The sequence below is a fragment of the Formica exsecta genome, unplaced genomic scaffold, assembly GCF_003651465.1.
Source record: "Formica exsecta isolate Colony F162 unplaced genomic scaffold, ASM365146v1 scaffold191, whole genome shotgun sequence".
NCBI lineage: Eukaryota > Metazoa > Arthropoda > Insecta > Hymenoptera > Formicidae > Formica > Formica exsecta.
The window spans coordinates 2672114-2691204 of NW_021849211.1; the positions used below are offsets into that span (position 1 = coordinate 2672114).

The 19091-nt window shown below is 32.1% G+C and overlaps 1 protein-coding gene across 2 annotated transcripts in view; it reads right to left on the reverse strand.

Annotated features, from left to right (window-relative positions):
* LOC115233810 (aryl hydrocarbon receptor nuclear translocator-like) overlaps positions 1-19091 on the reverse strand; it is a 91108-nt gene that overhangs the window by 55133 nt on the left and 16884 nt on the right. The window contains exons 1-2 of one of the 2 annotated variants that reach the window (XM_029804407.1): positions 13971-13991; positions 8664-9714 (exon numbers count right to left, since the gene is read on the reverse strand). In XM_029804407.1, the coding sequence (XP_029660267.1) occupies positions 8664-8902 (239 nt within the window). In that variant the 5' untranslated portion in view covers positions 8903-9714; positions 13971-13991. Of the gene's footprint in view, positions 1-8663; positions 9715-13970; positions 14077-19091 lie in introns of those variants that run through there. The other variant, XM_029804408.1, reaches the window with a different exon arrangement.

Consider the following 19091-nt stretch of genomic DNA (forward strand, 5'->3'; position numbering starts at 1 on the left):
TATAAATAATACACAAAATTGTTTTAATCATCTAAATTCGAAATACATTTATGTGAAACTGAGAACAAAAAGAATAATTGTTTTAATATGCAATATAATATCGAGTAATTCAAATATATATATCGAATAATTCCCAAGTTATTAATAATTAAAAGATAATAGTTGCATCAAATTAGGTTTTAATATAAATAAAAAAAGATAAATCAACATTTTTTCCGTTAACTTGTAATAAACTTTTAACAGCAATTTAATTTGTCTTAATTACTCCAAAATAATTGTTAAAATTTTTTTTTTTTTTTTAATCAAGGAATTGTAATAAATAATTATCTGTAAAAATTACTAAAAGGATATTGATTTCACAAATCCATAAATTATAGGAAATAGTAAATCGGGAATATCTTGTATACTTATTTTGCTCTTGGAAGGAGGAAAACCAACTAAATACAATTTACATAGTTTGTTGTGTACAAGGAAAATTTACTCAAGAATGGCAAGTTTCTTTAATCTTTTGATGCAAAATTAAAAAGGTCGATACGATAGTATTAATTAAACTTTGCAAGAAGCGTGCAAGATTTTCTTCCGTGATAACAATGCCTTTCTTGCATAGATAAAATAGGACACGCGTTTGTCTCTACGCAAAATCCAGGGAGAAGAATTGCTAGTTACTTTAAAAAGCATTTCAAAAATATTTCATAATTAAATATTTTAATACAAATACTATCTTAAAAATAATTATTAGTTTCTCTCTCTCTCTCTCTCTCTCTCTCTCTTGTTAACATAAATGTCAAAGAAAAAATTTTGTCGTACCTATGAAAAAAATTCGATAAAATATATGAATGATTTATTCAATCATTCGTCGTTACGTGTTCCAAAAAAAAGATCTCAGCAGAAACTGATTAAGAATGTATAAAAAGACAATAGTGGATAATTATAAAATGACGTATAGAAATAAAAATGAAAGAAACGCAACGATAGGAAATTCTAAAGAGCTGAAAAGTATCCCTTATCTGTGTAATTTTCGAGTGTCGAGATCATTGAGCTTGCGAATGCAAATGAGTTTCTTCCTTGAAGTAAACGTATTTATGCGACAATCGCGAACACGATACAACAAGATATATGAGCTTAACGGAACACCAATTTAATCTTACAGATCCGTCTATGATGCGGCGATTAGTCTCGTCTATCATGAAAACGATGCTGATTGCGTCAACTCTATCGTACATTACCTCTTCTACCGAATATAAACAAGATAAAAATGGGGTATTGATGTTAAATGGATGAAATAAATGACAGAATCAATCTTTGTTTAACTAGAGATAGTTGAAGTAAACTTGATTTCCCTGATTATTTTACCATCGTATTTGTTCGAGTAATCGTATTGATAACTAAAAAAGCAGAAAACTATAAAATCATATTTTTTTCTCTTCACTATATAATATATTGCACATACGAATTATACAAGTCATTTTTATAAATTGCCTTATTCTATCATATCAGTTATTTTCTTTTCTATTATTTTCTGATATCCTATCTATCATAATTTCTCTTCTCCTACTTCATATATATATATATAATAGATAACCTAGAATCAATATCGCGAAAATGTGCTTTTAATTTATTTTATGATATATAAATTTAATATAATTTTTTTCTTAATAATATCTCAAATTAAATTCTAATTTAAATTTTAGTTACAATTAATTGAAGAACAATATTTTGTTAATTTTATTACATATTCTTGTGATAATTCTCGCATCAAAACACTCGCAACACACTTTTGATCTTGTATATTAAATAACGTTGATATTAAAAGCAGTAAAAAAAATATTTTATTCACAGTTAGTAAAAAATTTTATTGTCGTACACCTGTGTATGCCATGACTCTTTAAATGCGTAGAAAACCCTACGATTGTCTTCAACCTTCATCTCTGAACGTGATGAAGCAACAGCCCGAAGATCGCATGTCTACAAGAAAATTTGATGAATTCGAACCGACTAACGAGTAATAGTACAACATGTAGACTCAGACAATGACTGTCGAGGAGTATGAATGAACTGCGAATGAGCAATAGTCGGCAAACAAGACGACTGTTCAAGGTCTCTTTGCCACGAGTGCTATTCAATTTATCCGGAGTAACGTTAACCCTTTCATTCCCGACTTTCATGAGCACGTTTTTTAAATTTATAACATGCAAATATATATTGTAAAAAGCATTCTAACAATCAGCTGTTGTTTTAAATTCATAGACACGTTTTAAATTGTGATTTAAATCATGAGACCACAATATAAAAAAAAAAAATTCTAAATCATACTTTTCATATTCTATTAGTTGTATGTGTGTATGTGTGTTTGAAATCTTATACAAAATTCATATTCTCATAATATTACGTTATCAAAAGTTTATTAATAATAATAAATAGTTAACTTCTTTTTAAATGGTCTCGTATTCTTGTTAGAACAAAAACAGAATAATTTACTTTAATAATTATTGTATTTATGAGCTCTGCAATTGCACTAATCTGATATCTTAACACTGTTATTTGTTTATCGTAGTAAGCTGATAAAACTCATGTTCTCGAAACAGTTATATAGATCGATATCTCAGAATGAGAACAGCCAACTGCATTGGAAGATAAAAGAGAAGAATAAATATATGTTGTTTGTCTCGCGTAACATGTTCCGCTTTATACTTTTGATTTACGAAACGATATCAAATCTTCTCGTTTCGAAATAGTATATCGATATACATATAAAGAATAGATTGGTTTTTATCTACTATAAATTTTATGGCAATAAAACGCGAATATTTGAAAGATATTCATTATATAAAAAAGAAATCTTATTTTTCCATATATTTTTCAGACTCTTTTTATAGACAAATATATTTTTCTTTCTTAGAAACATCAAATATGTTTCGTGTATTAGATATAACGAATTCTTTTATTAATTTAGTAGAATTACAAAGCACCAAAATTAATACGATCTTGGATTTGATGTTAGCGACGTAGGACAGCTCAAGTGGATACTTAGCACTTCTAGCGGATACTTATCTCTTGCGCCGATATAACTGTTATATAACGAGCGAAGAAATTAATATGCGTAGTCTTGTACCAAGTGTTGTCAGAGTTAAAGCGAAAAAGAATAACCGCTTGTCTACTGATTATGAGTTAAATGTATTTAAAAATCACGTCTTATAAGATATCGGAAACGGCCAGGGTATTCGTTTATCGGTTGTCAAAAAGCGCGCAAAATATATTAATATTTTTAAATATTTGACATCTGATTTCAATCATCGAATCCGATTAAAGTGTAGATACTCGATAATTTCAAATTACTCGAAAATGAATAACTTCGAAAGAAAGTAAGTTTTTATCTTTTTAAATGTAATAAAAACGTATAATGTATTGTTGATAATTATATCTAATAATTTTCTAGTTACTCGAATTTGTCGGATAATTGAATTTCTCCTGAAATCGAAAAAAATTCAAATTTGATTCTGCTTGTATTTTGCAAATGTAAAATATTGATGTATGATAACAGATTGCACTTGTTACAACGATTTCAATATATCGATACGAAGCGGCGAACAACGGAGTATGCAACAACGTTTTATATTTATTAAATCGATTTCAAAAGATCGATAGGTAGAACAAGCAAGTAAGGCACAGGCGATCATACATAAACATTGCAATCGAAATTATTTTCGGCGTATACGGGAATGGCGGTCTAAATGTAGAGAGACTCAAATTTACAAACCAAACTACGATTTGCAAATATCCCTCACCAATGTATGTCACGAATAGCGATCAGTGACATAAATTGCAGATAAGTAGCGCGAATTGTTTATATCGGTAACTTGTAAAAAAGAAATGATAAATGTTTAAACGAAAGTTAATAGAAGCAGGTGACAGATAAAAAATTAATTATATCGTCAAAATTAATAAAATAAATATTTCAAAAAATCGTAATAAATCATCAGAATAATATAATTTCAATAATCTTGATAAACAATGTTTTAAATTAATGTAATATCATAAATATGTCTTGCTAATTAATTAGTAACCAAATCATAAAATGCAAAAATTGCAATGGTTTGCGAAATACTATCAGTTATGTTGCAAAATTTATTTTATGTCTTGGTTTTCGTAGGAGGTATTTCTGACAGTTAATCATCAAATTATGTCATTTCATGTAATCATTCACTATTGTCTTCCCTATATTCTAGGACCTAATCAGTTCCTACTGAATCCTTTATCAGAATACATAATAACGACCAATTATTGAATAAATCAGCGATAGTGCCCGTACATCTTACCAGATATAATACTAATACGACTATATACTCTTTGCTCTTTGGGTTCGTGACGTTCTCGAGAGCATGCAAACGAGCCAGACTATCATTAACGTTATTATTATGTCGTTCCTCATAAAAATCGTCGAGTTGAATCAATTCGCCATGCAAATCAAGCTGCGGATACAGAATCATCCAGAATCACATGGCGTCCGTATTTATGCGATGAATCGCTAGTCTCGTTCGACAATCGAGAAAGCAAGATCGCTTGTTAGACTTCCATGAGGTGTGCTCTAGCACACCTGCTCATGAATTACTGTACGACTGTCGATGATTCTAAAAGTTCATCGATTATCTAGATATTATGTATCTCTATGATGACGTATCAATTTTCTGATGTGTCTAGGTCAATCAAGATGCAAAAAATATATCTTTATAAAATCACAATTAAACTGTACATTTTTATATGTATTTTTTTTTTTTTTACCAATCTGTGTATGCGTGTGTGTTCATAGAATTCTTAAATAAATTTAATAAACGTGTTCTTATGTGGTCTGATCTGCTTTAGTCCAATATAGTATTGAACTTATATTTAATCTATGGTAACATAAAATTTTATATATTTAGTACTGTAGTAGAAATCCATTAATTAATATAATACAGTAATGATAATTTTAGTATAATATTTCTCTAGAATCTTTTTTTCATAGTATAAAAAAAAATAAAGCTCTCTCTTTTTTTAGATTGCATAGAAAGACTGAAATGGAAAAGTTTTATGGCAGACATTTTAAACAATCTTCAAAACAATAAAATCCTTACCTTCGCATATTAACTGTAGTCTCGTTTTTAATAGTTGCCGATTTTTTTACAATAGTCAGCACTATCATCACGTGTCATACGTATGCGTTGATTTCTCATACTCTTTCAATGCTATTTGTGCACAAAATTATCGCTTGCGAAGGTAGCTATGCGCGATAATGTTGCCATATATTTGCAAGTTAAACCGTCATTAATAATGGGATAAATTTTAATGTTTCTTTAGAGAATATAAAATACTACAGTACATGTTATCTTTTAAATTTTAAAAATAAAAACCTATTTTATCTCCATTGTAATAGATTAATTTATATACTCTATTATATATTATATATAACAATCTCAATGTAATAAACTCTTATTTTATATACTTGCCTACAATTGTAGCAACTTTAATTAATATTTTTACGTCGCACTCCTACTTTAAATTGTTTAATAACTTATAACCATAAACGTAATACGCGATATTAATAAAACGCGAAGTTTATCGATATAGGCTATTTTAGATCCAACCTTTACGATATCACCTAATCCCCAATGGAAGAGAAACGTTTTTTAATAAATAAACAATGTGGCAATATAAGTTAATACCTCAAAAGACGCGATCTAAAATCTCATATTATTTATACTTGACATGGAAATGGAAATAGTGTAAAAGGAAATAGCAGAAGATAAGTTATCAACTGATTTTTTTTTATATCAAATTTTTAATTATATCAGACAAATAGCTGAATGTGGCATATTATAGCACGAAAGATATAAATACCCATTGAAAATTGCAGTAACGTTAGAGTGAGGACGTGATCAATTTTTATATCATAAAAGTCATCATAAAAGTCTTTAGAAGATTTCAAAAAAAATGATACATAGCATTTAAAAAATATAAAGAAACATATAACGCAAGACATAGTATCTGATATGTTCACATCGTAACTTTTAAGAGCGTATCACCATTGAAATAATCGATTATTGCAACATGAATATCAAATCTATTCATGAATAAATTTATCTATTTGCACAGCATCGTTAATATGTTTATACTTGAATAGATCAAAAGTCAATGTCTTACGTGCTATTAATATACAAAAACACTCCTTTGCTATCAAGGCAAAAGCAATGCAAATATAGAAATATAGAAATATAATATAAACATACAAATGTATTATATATGTGTTATTATGCGTACAAAATATCGATATGTATTTTTTTTTACCAATCTGTGTATGCGTGTGTGTTCATAGAATTCTTAAATAAATTTAATAAACGTGTTCTTATGGTGGTCTGATCTGCTTTAGTCCAATATAGTATTGAACTTATATTTAATCTATGGTAACATAAAATTTTATATATTTAGTACTGTAGTAGAAATCCATTAATTAATATAATACAGTAATGATAATTTTAGTATAATATTTCTCTAGAATCTTTTTTTCATAGTATAAAAAAAAATAAAGCTCTCTCTTTTTTTAGATTGCATAGAAAGACTGAAATGGAAAAGTTTTATGGCAGACATTTTAAACAATCTTCAAAACAATAAAATCCTTACCTTCGCATATTAACTGTAGTCTCGTTTTTAATAGTTGCCGATTTTTTTACAATAGTCAGCACTATCATCACGTGTCATACGTATGCGTTGATTTCTCATACTCTTTCAATGCTATTTGTGCACAAAATTATCGCTTGCGAAGGTAGCTATGCGCGATAATGTTGCCATATATTTGCAAGTTAAACCGTCATTAATAATGGGATAAATTTTAATGTTTCTTTAGAGAATATAAAATACTACAGTACATGTTATCTTTTAAATTTTAAAAATAAAAACCTATTTTATCTCCATTGTAATAGATTAATTTATATACTCTATTATATATTATATATAACAATCTCAATGTAATAAACTCTTATTTTATATACTTGCCTACAATTGTAGCAACTTTAATTAATATTTTTACGTCGCACTCCTACTTTAAATTGTTTAATAACTTATAACCATAAACGTAATACGCGATATTAATAAAACGCGAAGTTTATCGATATAGGCTATTTTAGATCCAACCTTTACGATATCACCTAATCCCCAATGGAAGAGAAACGTTTTTTAATAAATAAACAATGTGGCAATATAAGTTAATACCTCAAAAGACGCGATCTAAAATCTCATATTATTTATACTTGACATGGAAATGGAAATAGTGTAAAAGGAAATAGCAGAAGATAAGTTATCAACTGATTTTTTTTTATATCAAATTTTTAATTATATCAGACAAATAGCTGAATGTGGCATATTATAGCACGAAAGATATAAATACCCATTGAAAATTGCAGTAACGTTAGAGTGAGGACGTGATCAATTTTTATATCATAAAAGTCATCATAAAAGTCTTTAGAAGATTTCAAAAAAAATGATACATAGCATTTAAAAAATATAAAGAAACATATAACGCAAGACATAGTATCTGATATGTTCACATCGTAACTTTTAAGAGCGTATCACCATTGAAATAATCGATTATTGCAACATGAATATCAAATCTATTCATGAATAAATTTATCTATTTGCACAGCATCGTTAATATGTTTATACTTGAATAGATCAAAAGTCAATGTCTTACGTGCTATTAATATACAAAAACACTCCTTTGCTATCAAGGCAAAAGCAATGCAAATATAGAAATATAGAAATATAATATAAACATACAAATGTATTATATATGTGTTATTATGCGTACAAAATATCGTTAGTTTTGCATTCTCGTGATGTCAACATTGCGATCAACATATATGCAACATTATCTGTCTGCCATCATTCTTCAATATCACGTGATTTTGCTATCATTTCTTTTCACGATTTATATCTAATACTGTTGCTAATTATTATGTTGATAACTTTATAATAAGAAAGCATGATAAACGGATTTTGATTAAAAACTTTTTCTATTAAAAAACGTTGATAATATATAAATAAGATAAAAATATATTTTTTATCAAGATCTGATTTGTGTGAAAGAATAAAAGCATTATTTATCAGGATTTGCAATAAATAATAGATTATCACAAAATCCTTCTGAGATAAAACTGATTTCAAATTAATCAAAGACTATGTCATCAGATTAATAATTCGGGATTCTGAAATATTCTCTAATTTGAATACGATTCATAGAATATAAGTGGCATCGTGGGGTCAATATAAAAAGCTCATTATCATTTACTATATTACGTATAATAAGATTATAAAAATGAAGTGCCAATAAAATTATAATATTTGTTATTATATCTATTTGCTTGGAAAAAGGGAATTAAATTATGAAAAACTCTTATATTTCAAGAAATGATGAAATAACTTTTAAATGAGATATTATTGAAATAATGGAAATTATGATTAGCTAAAATGTGGAAGAATACCACCATATTGGTGTTGACAGTTAACGAAATTCGCGTGATGCGCGATTTATTATCATATCCGAGACGCGATCCCTATCACATTCGCGTTCACGCATATCCGTTCACTTTGATACTCCCCGCGACCTTATCTCGTAATAAGAAAACGAGCCTGACCTTGGTACCGGTAGATCCATAATGGTGGCGCGATGATGCTGATGATGCTGATGATGCTGATGATGCTGTTGATGCGATTGATGCACGCGGTCATCCGTGCCTCCCATGATCCCCGGGTGAAGAGTTTGTTGTTGCGGATGCTGCGAGGGCAAACTCCTCAAGTACGCTTGTTGCTGCTGTTGCTGCTGTTGTTGTTGCTGCCACATGTTGTACTTCACAAAGGAGACGCACTTTTCCATTGAAATATACAAATATATGATTTCTTCTCAAAGACAGTTCTTTCATCCATTCGTTTGGATAAAGTACAATCGCCCACCGTTGTTGGTCATTGCGTTGAAAACAATCGAAACTTTTTAATCCGCTCTTTCAAGGTCCGCCGATATTATCACACAGTTTTAATGTCACAGTACGATGATTGTTATTAACACTTTATTTACGAGTTATCTTTGTTTATTGTTTATTGAATACTCGTAATCGGTAACACTGATAAATATTGCTCGCAGCTTGCAGCAGATGTCCCAACGTCGCTTACCAGATTATTGAAAACCGACAGCGCGGTTTAAAGACGCATCATCGGCCTTGCGTCAACGTCGATGCGTAGTCGATGAACCGATATCACGAGTTATCGCAACAGCGATAGCTTATTTGCCAATCAAATTAAAATTAGCCGATTAATCGCGGTTCTTATTCGATGAACTTTCTCTCGCGATAAATAAAGTCGTCTCTATCTGGTAAACGTTTCGTGAATTTTGTCCAATCTTAAGTCGTTTCTACGGAAGTATGTTCCTTTCGACGCACACCGTCGAGTGTCCTTTCACACAAATTCTATTCCCTATAAGTTTTACGCACAAGCACTATATCACTAGAACTTGCGAAGTAAGTTGAGACTAGGCGTTTTGGCGCATTTTCAATGCAATCTTCATCGATCTTCACTGATCTTTGAGTTGGATACCGGTCTTTAACAGTTCGTAATTGTCACTTGCAGGTCTCCCGCAAGTTAATCGCCGGAAGTTGACAACAGTTTTGACACTGTCACAAATTGGTAATAATTCTTAAAAAACAAAAAAAAACAACGAGTTATGAGTTTCTTGATATAGCCACGATATTTAGGCGCAATTTCTGTCTATCTGTCTCTCTCTCTCTCTCTATCAAAGCTGTTGCGCAGAGAAATGCGCTACATAAAAGAGCGCTGCGCGGTGACACAAGGCGTGAACTCTCCAAGGATGACCTTGACACAGTATCCCGAATGCATTCGCCGTACGGAGCGATGATTTATTTCAAATGCGGTGATATTTATCCATTAGCCAAGTTGTCGCTGTTGTTTTGACCTATGTGATGCATAAACGTAAGTTTTGAATAACGTGGAATCTCCTATTCGCCCTGACGTTTCGACGTCGCGTCCGATTTTTGTCGATCGTGCGAGCGTGAAACGTGAGCGAGAGGGGACCACGTTTTTGCACAGGAAACTGCGACGAGTCGCGACGCGACGACTCTATCAAAGCTGTTGCGCAGAGAAATGCGCTACATAAAAGAGCGCTGCGCGGTGACACAAGGCGTGAACTCTCCAAGGATGACCTTGACACAGTATCCCGAATGCATTCGCCGTACGGAGCGATGATTTATTTCAAATGCGGTGATATTTATCCATTAGCCAAGTTGTCGCTGTTGTTTTGACCTATGTGATGCATAAACGTAAGTTTTGAATAACGTGGAATCTCCTATTCGCCCTGACGTTTCGACGTCGCGTCCGATTTTTGTCGATCGTGCGAGCGTGAAACGTGAGCGAGAGGGGACCACGTTTTTGCACAGGAAACTGCGACGAGTCGCGACGCGACGACGACACGACGATGTCGTCCACCTCATACGCGAGCACCCGCAAAACTGTCAGCGGGCAAGACATTAGGCGGCCCTACCCGAACCGAAACTCGATTGCGAAGAGAGAGGGAAGGAGAAATATCGAATGGAAAGGGAACGAGGGAAAGATACGAGAGAACGAGAGAAAAAGGTGTGTATCAACCAGTAGTGTTGTTAGACGAGCCGGGTTTTTTATTACGCGTGACGTAACGATGATGTTTACAGTCATGTATACGTGATAGGCACCTCAGTTTTTGCGGGATCTCGCGAAAGACGAGTTAAATAGCTACTAATAAGTTAATTGATTAATTAATTAATATAATTTGTTGCATAATTATTTTTTTACTTCACGTTTTCAATTAATTATTTTAAATTTTTCGAATAAATTCATTTAGAAAGAATTAAACGGGGGTCATGCAGGACCTCAACTTCATTCGATTAACTACTTCATTGACGCCACATTCAACGCGCGTGCGCGAAAAAAACCCGGCCCGTCTAACAACACTGGCTATCGGCTAGATGCGTACCCACAGCTCACGGCAGTCGGATGCGTACTGCGTACTGCTGGACGAGCGCTATCCCCACTCCCGGTGAACAATCAGCCGTTCCCCTCTTACCGAGACAACCAATCGTCGCTCCCCTCTTTCCCACCCTCTTCCCGCCCCCCCCTCGGCATCATCTGTATGCTTGGCGTGATAACGACACATTATTAAGCCGCACTCATACCGGCCGGCTTATGATAAGAAGGAAATTTTGGAACTTGTATGCGAAATCGATACACACACACACACATACACACACACCTGCTTCTTCTTTACTTATTGTTAGTGGATCTTTATTCAAATGCGCTTAATGTGCTTCTTAAATCGCATCTGCACTGAGGGAAGTGTAATTTTTTTTTTTTAGTATATATATCTTTTAGATGGGAAAAATACAAAAATATTAATGGTTATAAAACATGTGATTTTTTATTATATTTATGTATATTATAGTTGCATATTTCAATGTTATTTATTATTTATAGTCATATCGATATAAAAATGTTACCTTTTTTTTTTTTATGGTAGTCTAATTTGTATTACATCATTGAAAAATGCATATATAAAATTTAGAACGTAGATATAATTTGTATCTACCTAATCTAATCCATAAAATTAAATACCCATTTTTATAAATACAACCCGTAATAGTTATTTTATATACTTATATTTTTTTCAGTTGTAGAATACTAAAGAGTACATTATAATTCAACGATAAAACAAAAGTAAAATCCTATTTTTATTTTCCACTTGTCATAAACAATTTTATTAGCAGAATTTATTTTCGACGGCAAGAGACCTCGGTCTTTCGAATGATGAGCCATCGCAAGATTTTCTTGTGTGACATTCTTATGATATATAAGTCATGTTGAGAGGCACTAAAAACCATCGGGATTTTTCTTAAGAATAATATGTTAAACCAGAGGTCATATCAAAGAATGACTATGCGAAGGCCGACGTTTAGAAAACGAACACTGCGCAGTTTAAATTCTCACAAATTGTATATCCGATATATATTTCATAAAGAACACACACCCCGATGATTTTTGCTCCGAAAAATAAACCAAAAGCGAGGCATCCAATTTCCCGATAACCGATCTGTCAAATGTAACGATTCGATATTTGCAGTTTTTTTTTTTTTTTTTAATCGAATATTTTGCGCGATCTTCCTCTATATCTCGTATTTCAAAAAAAGAAAAAAAAAAGCAATGTGTAAATAAAATCCGCTGTCGCCGAAACCCTCGAAGCGATAATCGAGCTAACCGCACACGTCGTAATATCTGACAAGGTTTCATCCCACGTGATATTTCACACATTTGTCGCTGAGAATGTCAAATGTATGTGTAGAACAATTTGTATCTTCATGGCATTGTCCGATTTTGCTCTTCTTATCATCCAAAGCAAATATTCATTTAATGCGGTATTGTATATGTACAATATAGTCGGAGACCACGCGCGTGAGGTATATCGAGTTACTTTCTTATGTTTGTTCGCAAACAAGAGATATAGTCTGCGATTTCGATGTATTGCACAATTTCATATGCGGACTACGGTGAAATAAAAGTGTCATAAAAGTATCAGCATAATGGCGTCGTAATTTATTCACGTATTCATTTCGCATTGTGATTCTATTGTTTTGGTTTTCTGGGGGTTTAAATAGATAACCTACGTACGTTTTTTAGGCAACTTTTGAAACGATATGTGCACAGATACAATCAATCATACTAATGAGAAAATATATATAAACGAGAATTACTTTGATTTTCATATCATCTCATATATATATCACATTACGTTGCATAAGAAATATTCACTTTTTGTATTCATATATTATAAATAATTTTAAGATAAATAAAAAATAAATAACACATTAGAGATAGTTTTCTTATAATTGTAAAAAAATTTTTAATATTAATATCGCTCATGAAAAATAGAATTATTTTAACAAAATAATTCTACACATCTTATGGTCGACAAAAATTTTATTAAATAACCATAAAACATCTCAGTTTATTTGAGGAATTAACTCAGAATTTGCAATGTTTTCGCTATTCAAAGAAGATTGATAACGACGCAGGTCAAAAGAGCAATTTTTTTTTTTGCTCAAGCTGCATTCAGCAAATATGGACTATGTACGTAAGCTTTGACATGGTCGATGCCATCTAGCAACTCGGAGAACAAAACCCTTTTGCTCAGCCGTGCTGCAACGCTAGCGAGCTGGTAATTCCGATTAGATGAGAGTGCAGTAATGCGCCGCATTTACGGCTGATTAATTAACTGAACACGATCACGAAGGGTTGTATTCATGTAAGAAACTATAATAGGGTTAACAGTCGACTGGTACTTTGTAATGTAACTTCACCGTGAAAATAACTCTTCATGTACGTTTTCAAGTCACGACACTTATCCCGTAATGCTTCATGCGCAATTGACGATTTATTAGACAGCGATCTACGCGTATTTTTTAAATAAATTCATAATAATTAATTTGAAGATTAATTGAAGTGTAATTCCATCCCCATTCGGGACAAAATTTAGTCAATCATATGTGATTATTTTATCAAATCACGAATTTAATAAAAAAAGTGAGTAATGTGGAAAATCAATATTTTCTCCTTGATATGTAAAATAATTTTGATGCTTTAGTCATCACATTTATATATGTACACGTAAGTTTACGATTAAAAGTCGCGATATAAATATTATTTCGCGGTTATGACGGTCAATAAAAAGAAATTTTAACTTATACAATAACGCGATATATAAGAAAATCTCTTTACACGGGGAGGAGGGAGGGTTAGAAATTACATTTAAATATATTTTTATTGGCACATCATGACGTACCTCATTACATCGCCATCATGATGAAGAAATTATTAGTATGCTAATTTCAGGTACGATAATTTTGACTTACCCATATGAAATGGTATTTTCAGGTACGGACGTGCCTGAAGAGGACGTGCCTGAGGAGATGCCAGAGTCATCTTCGTCCATGTCATCCTTCATTTTTCAAAGTTTTCCTGCACATTAAAATAATGCTTTGTTAATTTAGAAAAAAAATAAAGCGTATAAATTAAAAAAAAAAAAGAAGATATTTTTTTTAGATATGTTTTTAATGGCAAAATTTTGTTATACGATATATTATGGCGTAAATTTAGCTCTAGAGAGAGAAAGTGCAATATACAACTTTATTTTATACGGTAAACAAATACGCACTTATATAGAATGTGCTTGACGGGGCATCTTCTATATTTAAATGTTTACTATTAGAGTGAATAAAGAGGAAGTACTTCAGTTGCATCAACCGCAAAATATTCGAACACGTGTGCTCGTAAGTATTCGTCTGATACATTCTCGGCGAGATTCTTTTCACACGTGCGATGTATTGTAATTGGATTGACGCCATAATATGAGTAAAACTGCGATTAAGCGTTTAAAAGGGAGTAATTTCTGTTTGAAAGAATCGATGCGAAAATGATAATTGATGCATCGTCGTCGACTAAATGACATAATTGATCGGGCACGATACATACAGCTGATTCAATAAATACGCTCGGCCAATTGTATAATAGCAAAAGTGAGAGAAGAATTGCGGTGATTGGCCGTATAAAATAATCAATATTAAAATCGTAGAATACATATTTCGATTGTAATTAGATAGCGTTGTCACCTGAATGTTACATCAAGAATATTTGCCATTTAAATATAAACCGAAGTTGCATAAGAGTTGGCAATTTTGAAATTTAGTTTAATTGTCTTTAAATCGGCGAAAAACAAGACAGAAATGTACAGCAACTACGCCATATTGCGCCCAGATTTATTATTTCCATATTAATTAATATTAAAGAACAATGTGAAGAATAAATTGTGACCAGCTTAATTTTACTTGCTTTTAGTGTAAATAAGAATTAAATACGCTATGTTCACAATTCGTATCTACTTGTTCCGTGTCCTATTTTAACAAACTGTGAAATCTGTTTTATTGAAATGAATGGCGAACTCTGAACGGATATGCAGATTGAAAATTCGCCAGGTTGGAACGCGCGTGAACATGAACGCGAATTGAATTTGCGATTCGTCGTAGTGCCGGTGTATGAAAAGTCGGGCTGACCGACATTCGGCGAACCGGCAAAATCAGTACGATTCAAACCGCGGATAAACCACGTCGCGTAAAATGCTCGCACGTTCCGCGTGCGCGGATAACAGCGCTAATTCGTGACAATCGCGCGACGTTGCCCAGGATCAAGGGTGGTCTTTTGTTCATGGTCACGCAAGTCTGTTACATCGCACAGCTGCAGATTAGCACGTACGTGCGTCCCGATCGTACAACACAAAAGAGACACATGTCCATACTATTCGTGACGCTACAATAATCCTATCGGGTTGATCGACTCCGTCGTATCGAGATCCTGCACCTCGAGATGATCGATATTTGCAGAGAATGAAAAATTTTACTATGCGAGCGTGTATATCTTTTAGAAACGTGTACAAATGTATTTTTTAGAAAAATTAAATTAAGAGATACGTAAAAGATAGACTTGAATATCCCCAAAAAGAAATGTATGTATATATATATATATGGTATATTTATTCGGATGATCACTTTCACGGACTAGAATAAAAGTGAACGTTTTTCATAAATATTCTAAACGTGTTTCGAAATTATACTTTTTCGTTAAATAGAAAGTGTTGACCCAATTTTATATATATTTGATGCTCAACATTATATATTATTCATCTTGAGATTAACAATTATTTCTAACAAAGGCATTTTTCCTCTTGTGTAAAATAAAACCTAATTTGTATTTGTATGAGAATATAAAGATGTCATAAAATATTTCTGTTGCATTGTATTTAATTAACCAAGCTAGATAATGAAATTATCTCGGGGAGAGCGCTTTAGCCACCGTAATTTAACGTCAAGAAAATTTTCATTGGCATATCCATGCATTATTCTTCCGTATAAGTCTCAAAGCAGTAATGAAAACAATTTATTCAAGATTAAAATATAAGGATAAAACTGCTCCCCCCTCAGGAGTGATATTATTATTCCCTTTAATATAATAAAAGGATTAAAATATAATTTATTATGCATGATATTCGGAATAAAAAGAGAGAGAGAGAGAGAAAGAAAGAAAATCTTTCCATTTATACGATTTACGTCATCGTTCGTATTAATACGAGAATTTGTTTAAAAAATATCTTTTTGATTTTTTATAAAATATGCAATGTATGATGAAGCAGAAATCTGCAAGTCTATTCGAGTCTCGAGTCTTTATTCAATTTTTCAGGGTGCTGCAAAAGTGAATGACGAGCAAGTGACTGCATCTAGAAACTGACGTCAGGTAGGACTGCATTGATATATCAGGTCGTTGACATCGCGTTACTATCACAAGTTTTGCTGCATACGCAGTATATGCGCTGATAAGATGGAGGTAACATACGTACGACGCACTCGATTCTAAACATTTAGAAATCCGGACAAAGTACACGAAATATGTCTACATTCGATTTTATGTATTTAGCGTTTTCGCACACACACACACACACATAAATTCATCTGTCAAATATGTCATAAAAAAGCATTATTTATTATTTTCTGCATTTCTACTTATTTTGTTATGTAAATCGTACGCCACGTGTTTTAGATTTATATCTCATTGCATATAATTCATATACGTTCATACCTCTCCTATTTTCTCCTTGTATTATCTAAAAAATAATTTATTTCCTCTAATTTTGATTTTTTACTGCTTAGAGATACCGAGAAAAAAATAACGTTGGAAGAATGAAATGAATGAGCACTCTTTCTAGAAAACGTGTAACCGTTGAGTTTGTAACTCTGTAACTCTGTAATAACTAAAACCTCGTGATATCATATTCGCATCTTTGACGTCATAGATAGAGAATATGATCATATTTTATAACTGTGAAAAAAATAAATTCAATGATTATTCTCTCGCCCATTAATCATTCACTAGTTTATCTATAAAAATCTGTAAATTATATCTTATTCTCTTCTCATAATTCATTTAAAAAATATATATGTGTGTGTGTGTGTATATATATAAAGTGTGTATATTATTTAAGATATACAAAAAAATAAAATAAAATAAAATAAAATAAACCCGATAGAAAAGCATAGAAAGAGTGCTAATGAAACCATCGTCGAGTCCCGTGATAAAAATGCAAATATCGAACGGTTAAGGAGGGGGAAGAGGAAGACAATAACGAAACCCCTGTCGCTCTACGTCAATAATATTCAGCCGTCTAGACATCAGACTTCTTTTGTTCATCCCGGCCGTCTGATTTTCGGGAATTGTCGCGGGGGGTTGAACGACGAAGGTATATGATATATAACACCGCGGGGTGTGTTCCACGCGTGGGACGCAGGGTACACGAGGGTAACCCCGCGATGCCGGTCGCGGCTTGTTGTTTTCCCGGTCGGGAAGACGTTCGACACGTCATCGGTCATCAGCGACGACGAAACTCGCTCGTCTCGATGCACACGCGCGACCACCCGTCGCTTCCGACTCTCCTCTCTCTCTCGATTCGATGGTGGATTAACGACGCGCTCGTCTACTTACCTACGTTTTCATCCGGATGCCATTCGTCGTCTATTCTCTAACACTTCGAACTCGACTGCTGATACCACGCTATTTTAGTTCATTTAAAGAAAGCCGATGATACGAGACCTAATGTCACAGCGCAGTTTAAATATATATAATGAAAGTCGATAACAAACCAATTATTGCTATTTGAATTTATAATAGGCACTGTACAATCATGAGGAAGAATTCATGAGAAAACTAACTGCATTAGCATTTCAAGTTAACTTGAAATTTTCAACGCTTAGCTTCTAATATGACATACATTTGAACAAGACGATGGTGATAATGAATGATTTAAATCGTTCTTCTCGATTTAAGTTTGATATTTACTACATATTTTTATAAAAGAACTATGTCCAAAGTCTTCACGTGATTTTCGTCGGTATCTTATTATTTGCCACATCAATATCATAAGATATTTGCGTGAACGATAGGGAAATGTGCAGTGATTCATATAAAAATTACTCTTTTAATCTTTGGCACAAATTCTTTCTTATAAATCAGTAATCACGCGCGAGTTCAAGAGGACTTTATATATATCTTCGAGAGATACCATATATATTTAAATATCGTGACATAAGAGCAGATGTGACACATATGGGCAAAACAGGAATTAGAGTCCTTTGCCCCTGAAACATAAGACGGAAAATATATATGATTTGACATATCATAAAATATACTTTATTTTTCAGGCATAAAATATCTCCTGTAATTAAAATTGAAACGACAAATATCATTTTACAATTTGCAGATGGAAAAATCATTTTACATCTGTAAATATATTATCTTTATATCATATCAGTAAATCAATCATTATAATAACATTTAATAAAAAAATTCGATTTATAAATTATTATTGTAATTCTTACAGAGAGAGCTTATAAAAAGCTTTTATTCAAACTATAATCGCGAATACTTATAGATTTTCGGATGACGAATTTTTAATTTAATTTCTTCATACAATCGTAATGCAGATATATAAAAATGGCTACGTAGCGTGTATGTTTATATAACATATATATTAGGGAATGATAAACTCTGTACCAAACTTGATGTAAGGCCCATTTCACATTACATCATATTTATAGTTATACACTTTCATGATACATGTCGATATAAAGAGATTGAATACTGTAACAGTGTGTTATAATTGTAACTAGCATAATCATTTAGTTGTGACACATCATGTGATATTCAATATCATGGAAACGAGTTCTTAAATGTGCTCTGCTCTTTACGCAATAGTTTATATATTTAGCTGAAACTTATTGTTTTAATAATACAACAAAAAGTAAGTTTTAAATCGGATTTTATATTATTATTGAAGTTCCATCGCACAATTGTATCACGAGTGTAATATTCTTAAGGGGACATATACCCGTTTGAAACCTCGAAAAATAAGTACATTTTCTAGATTTTTTTTG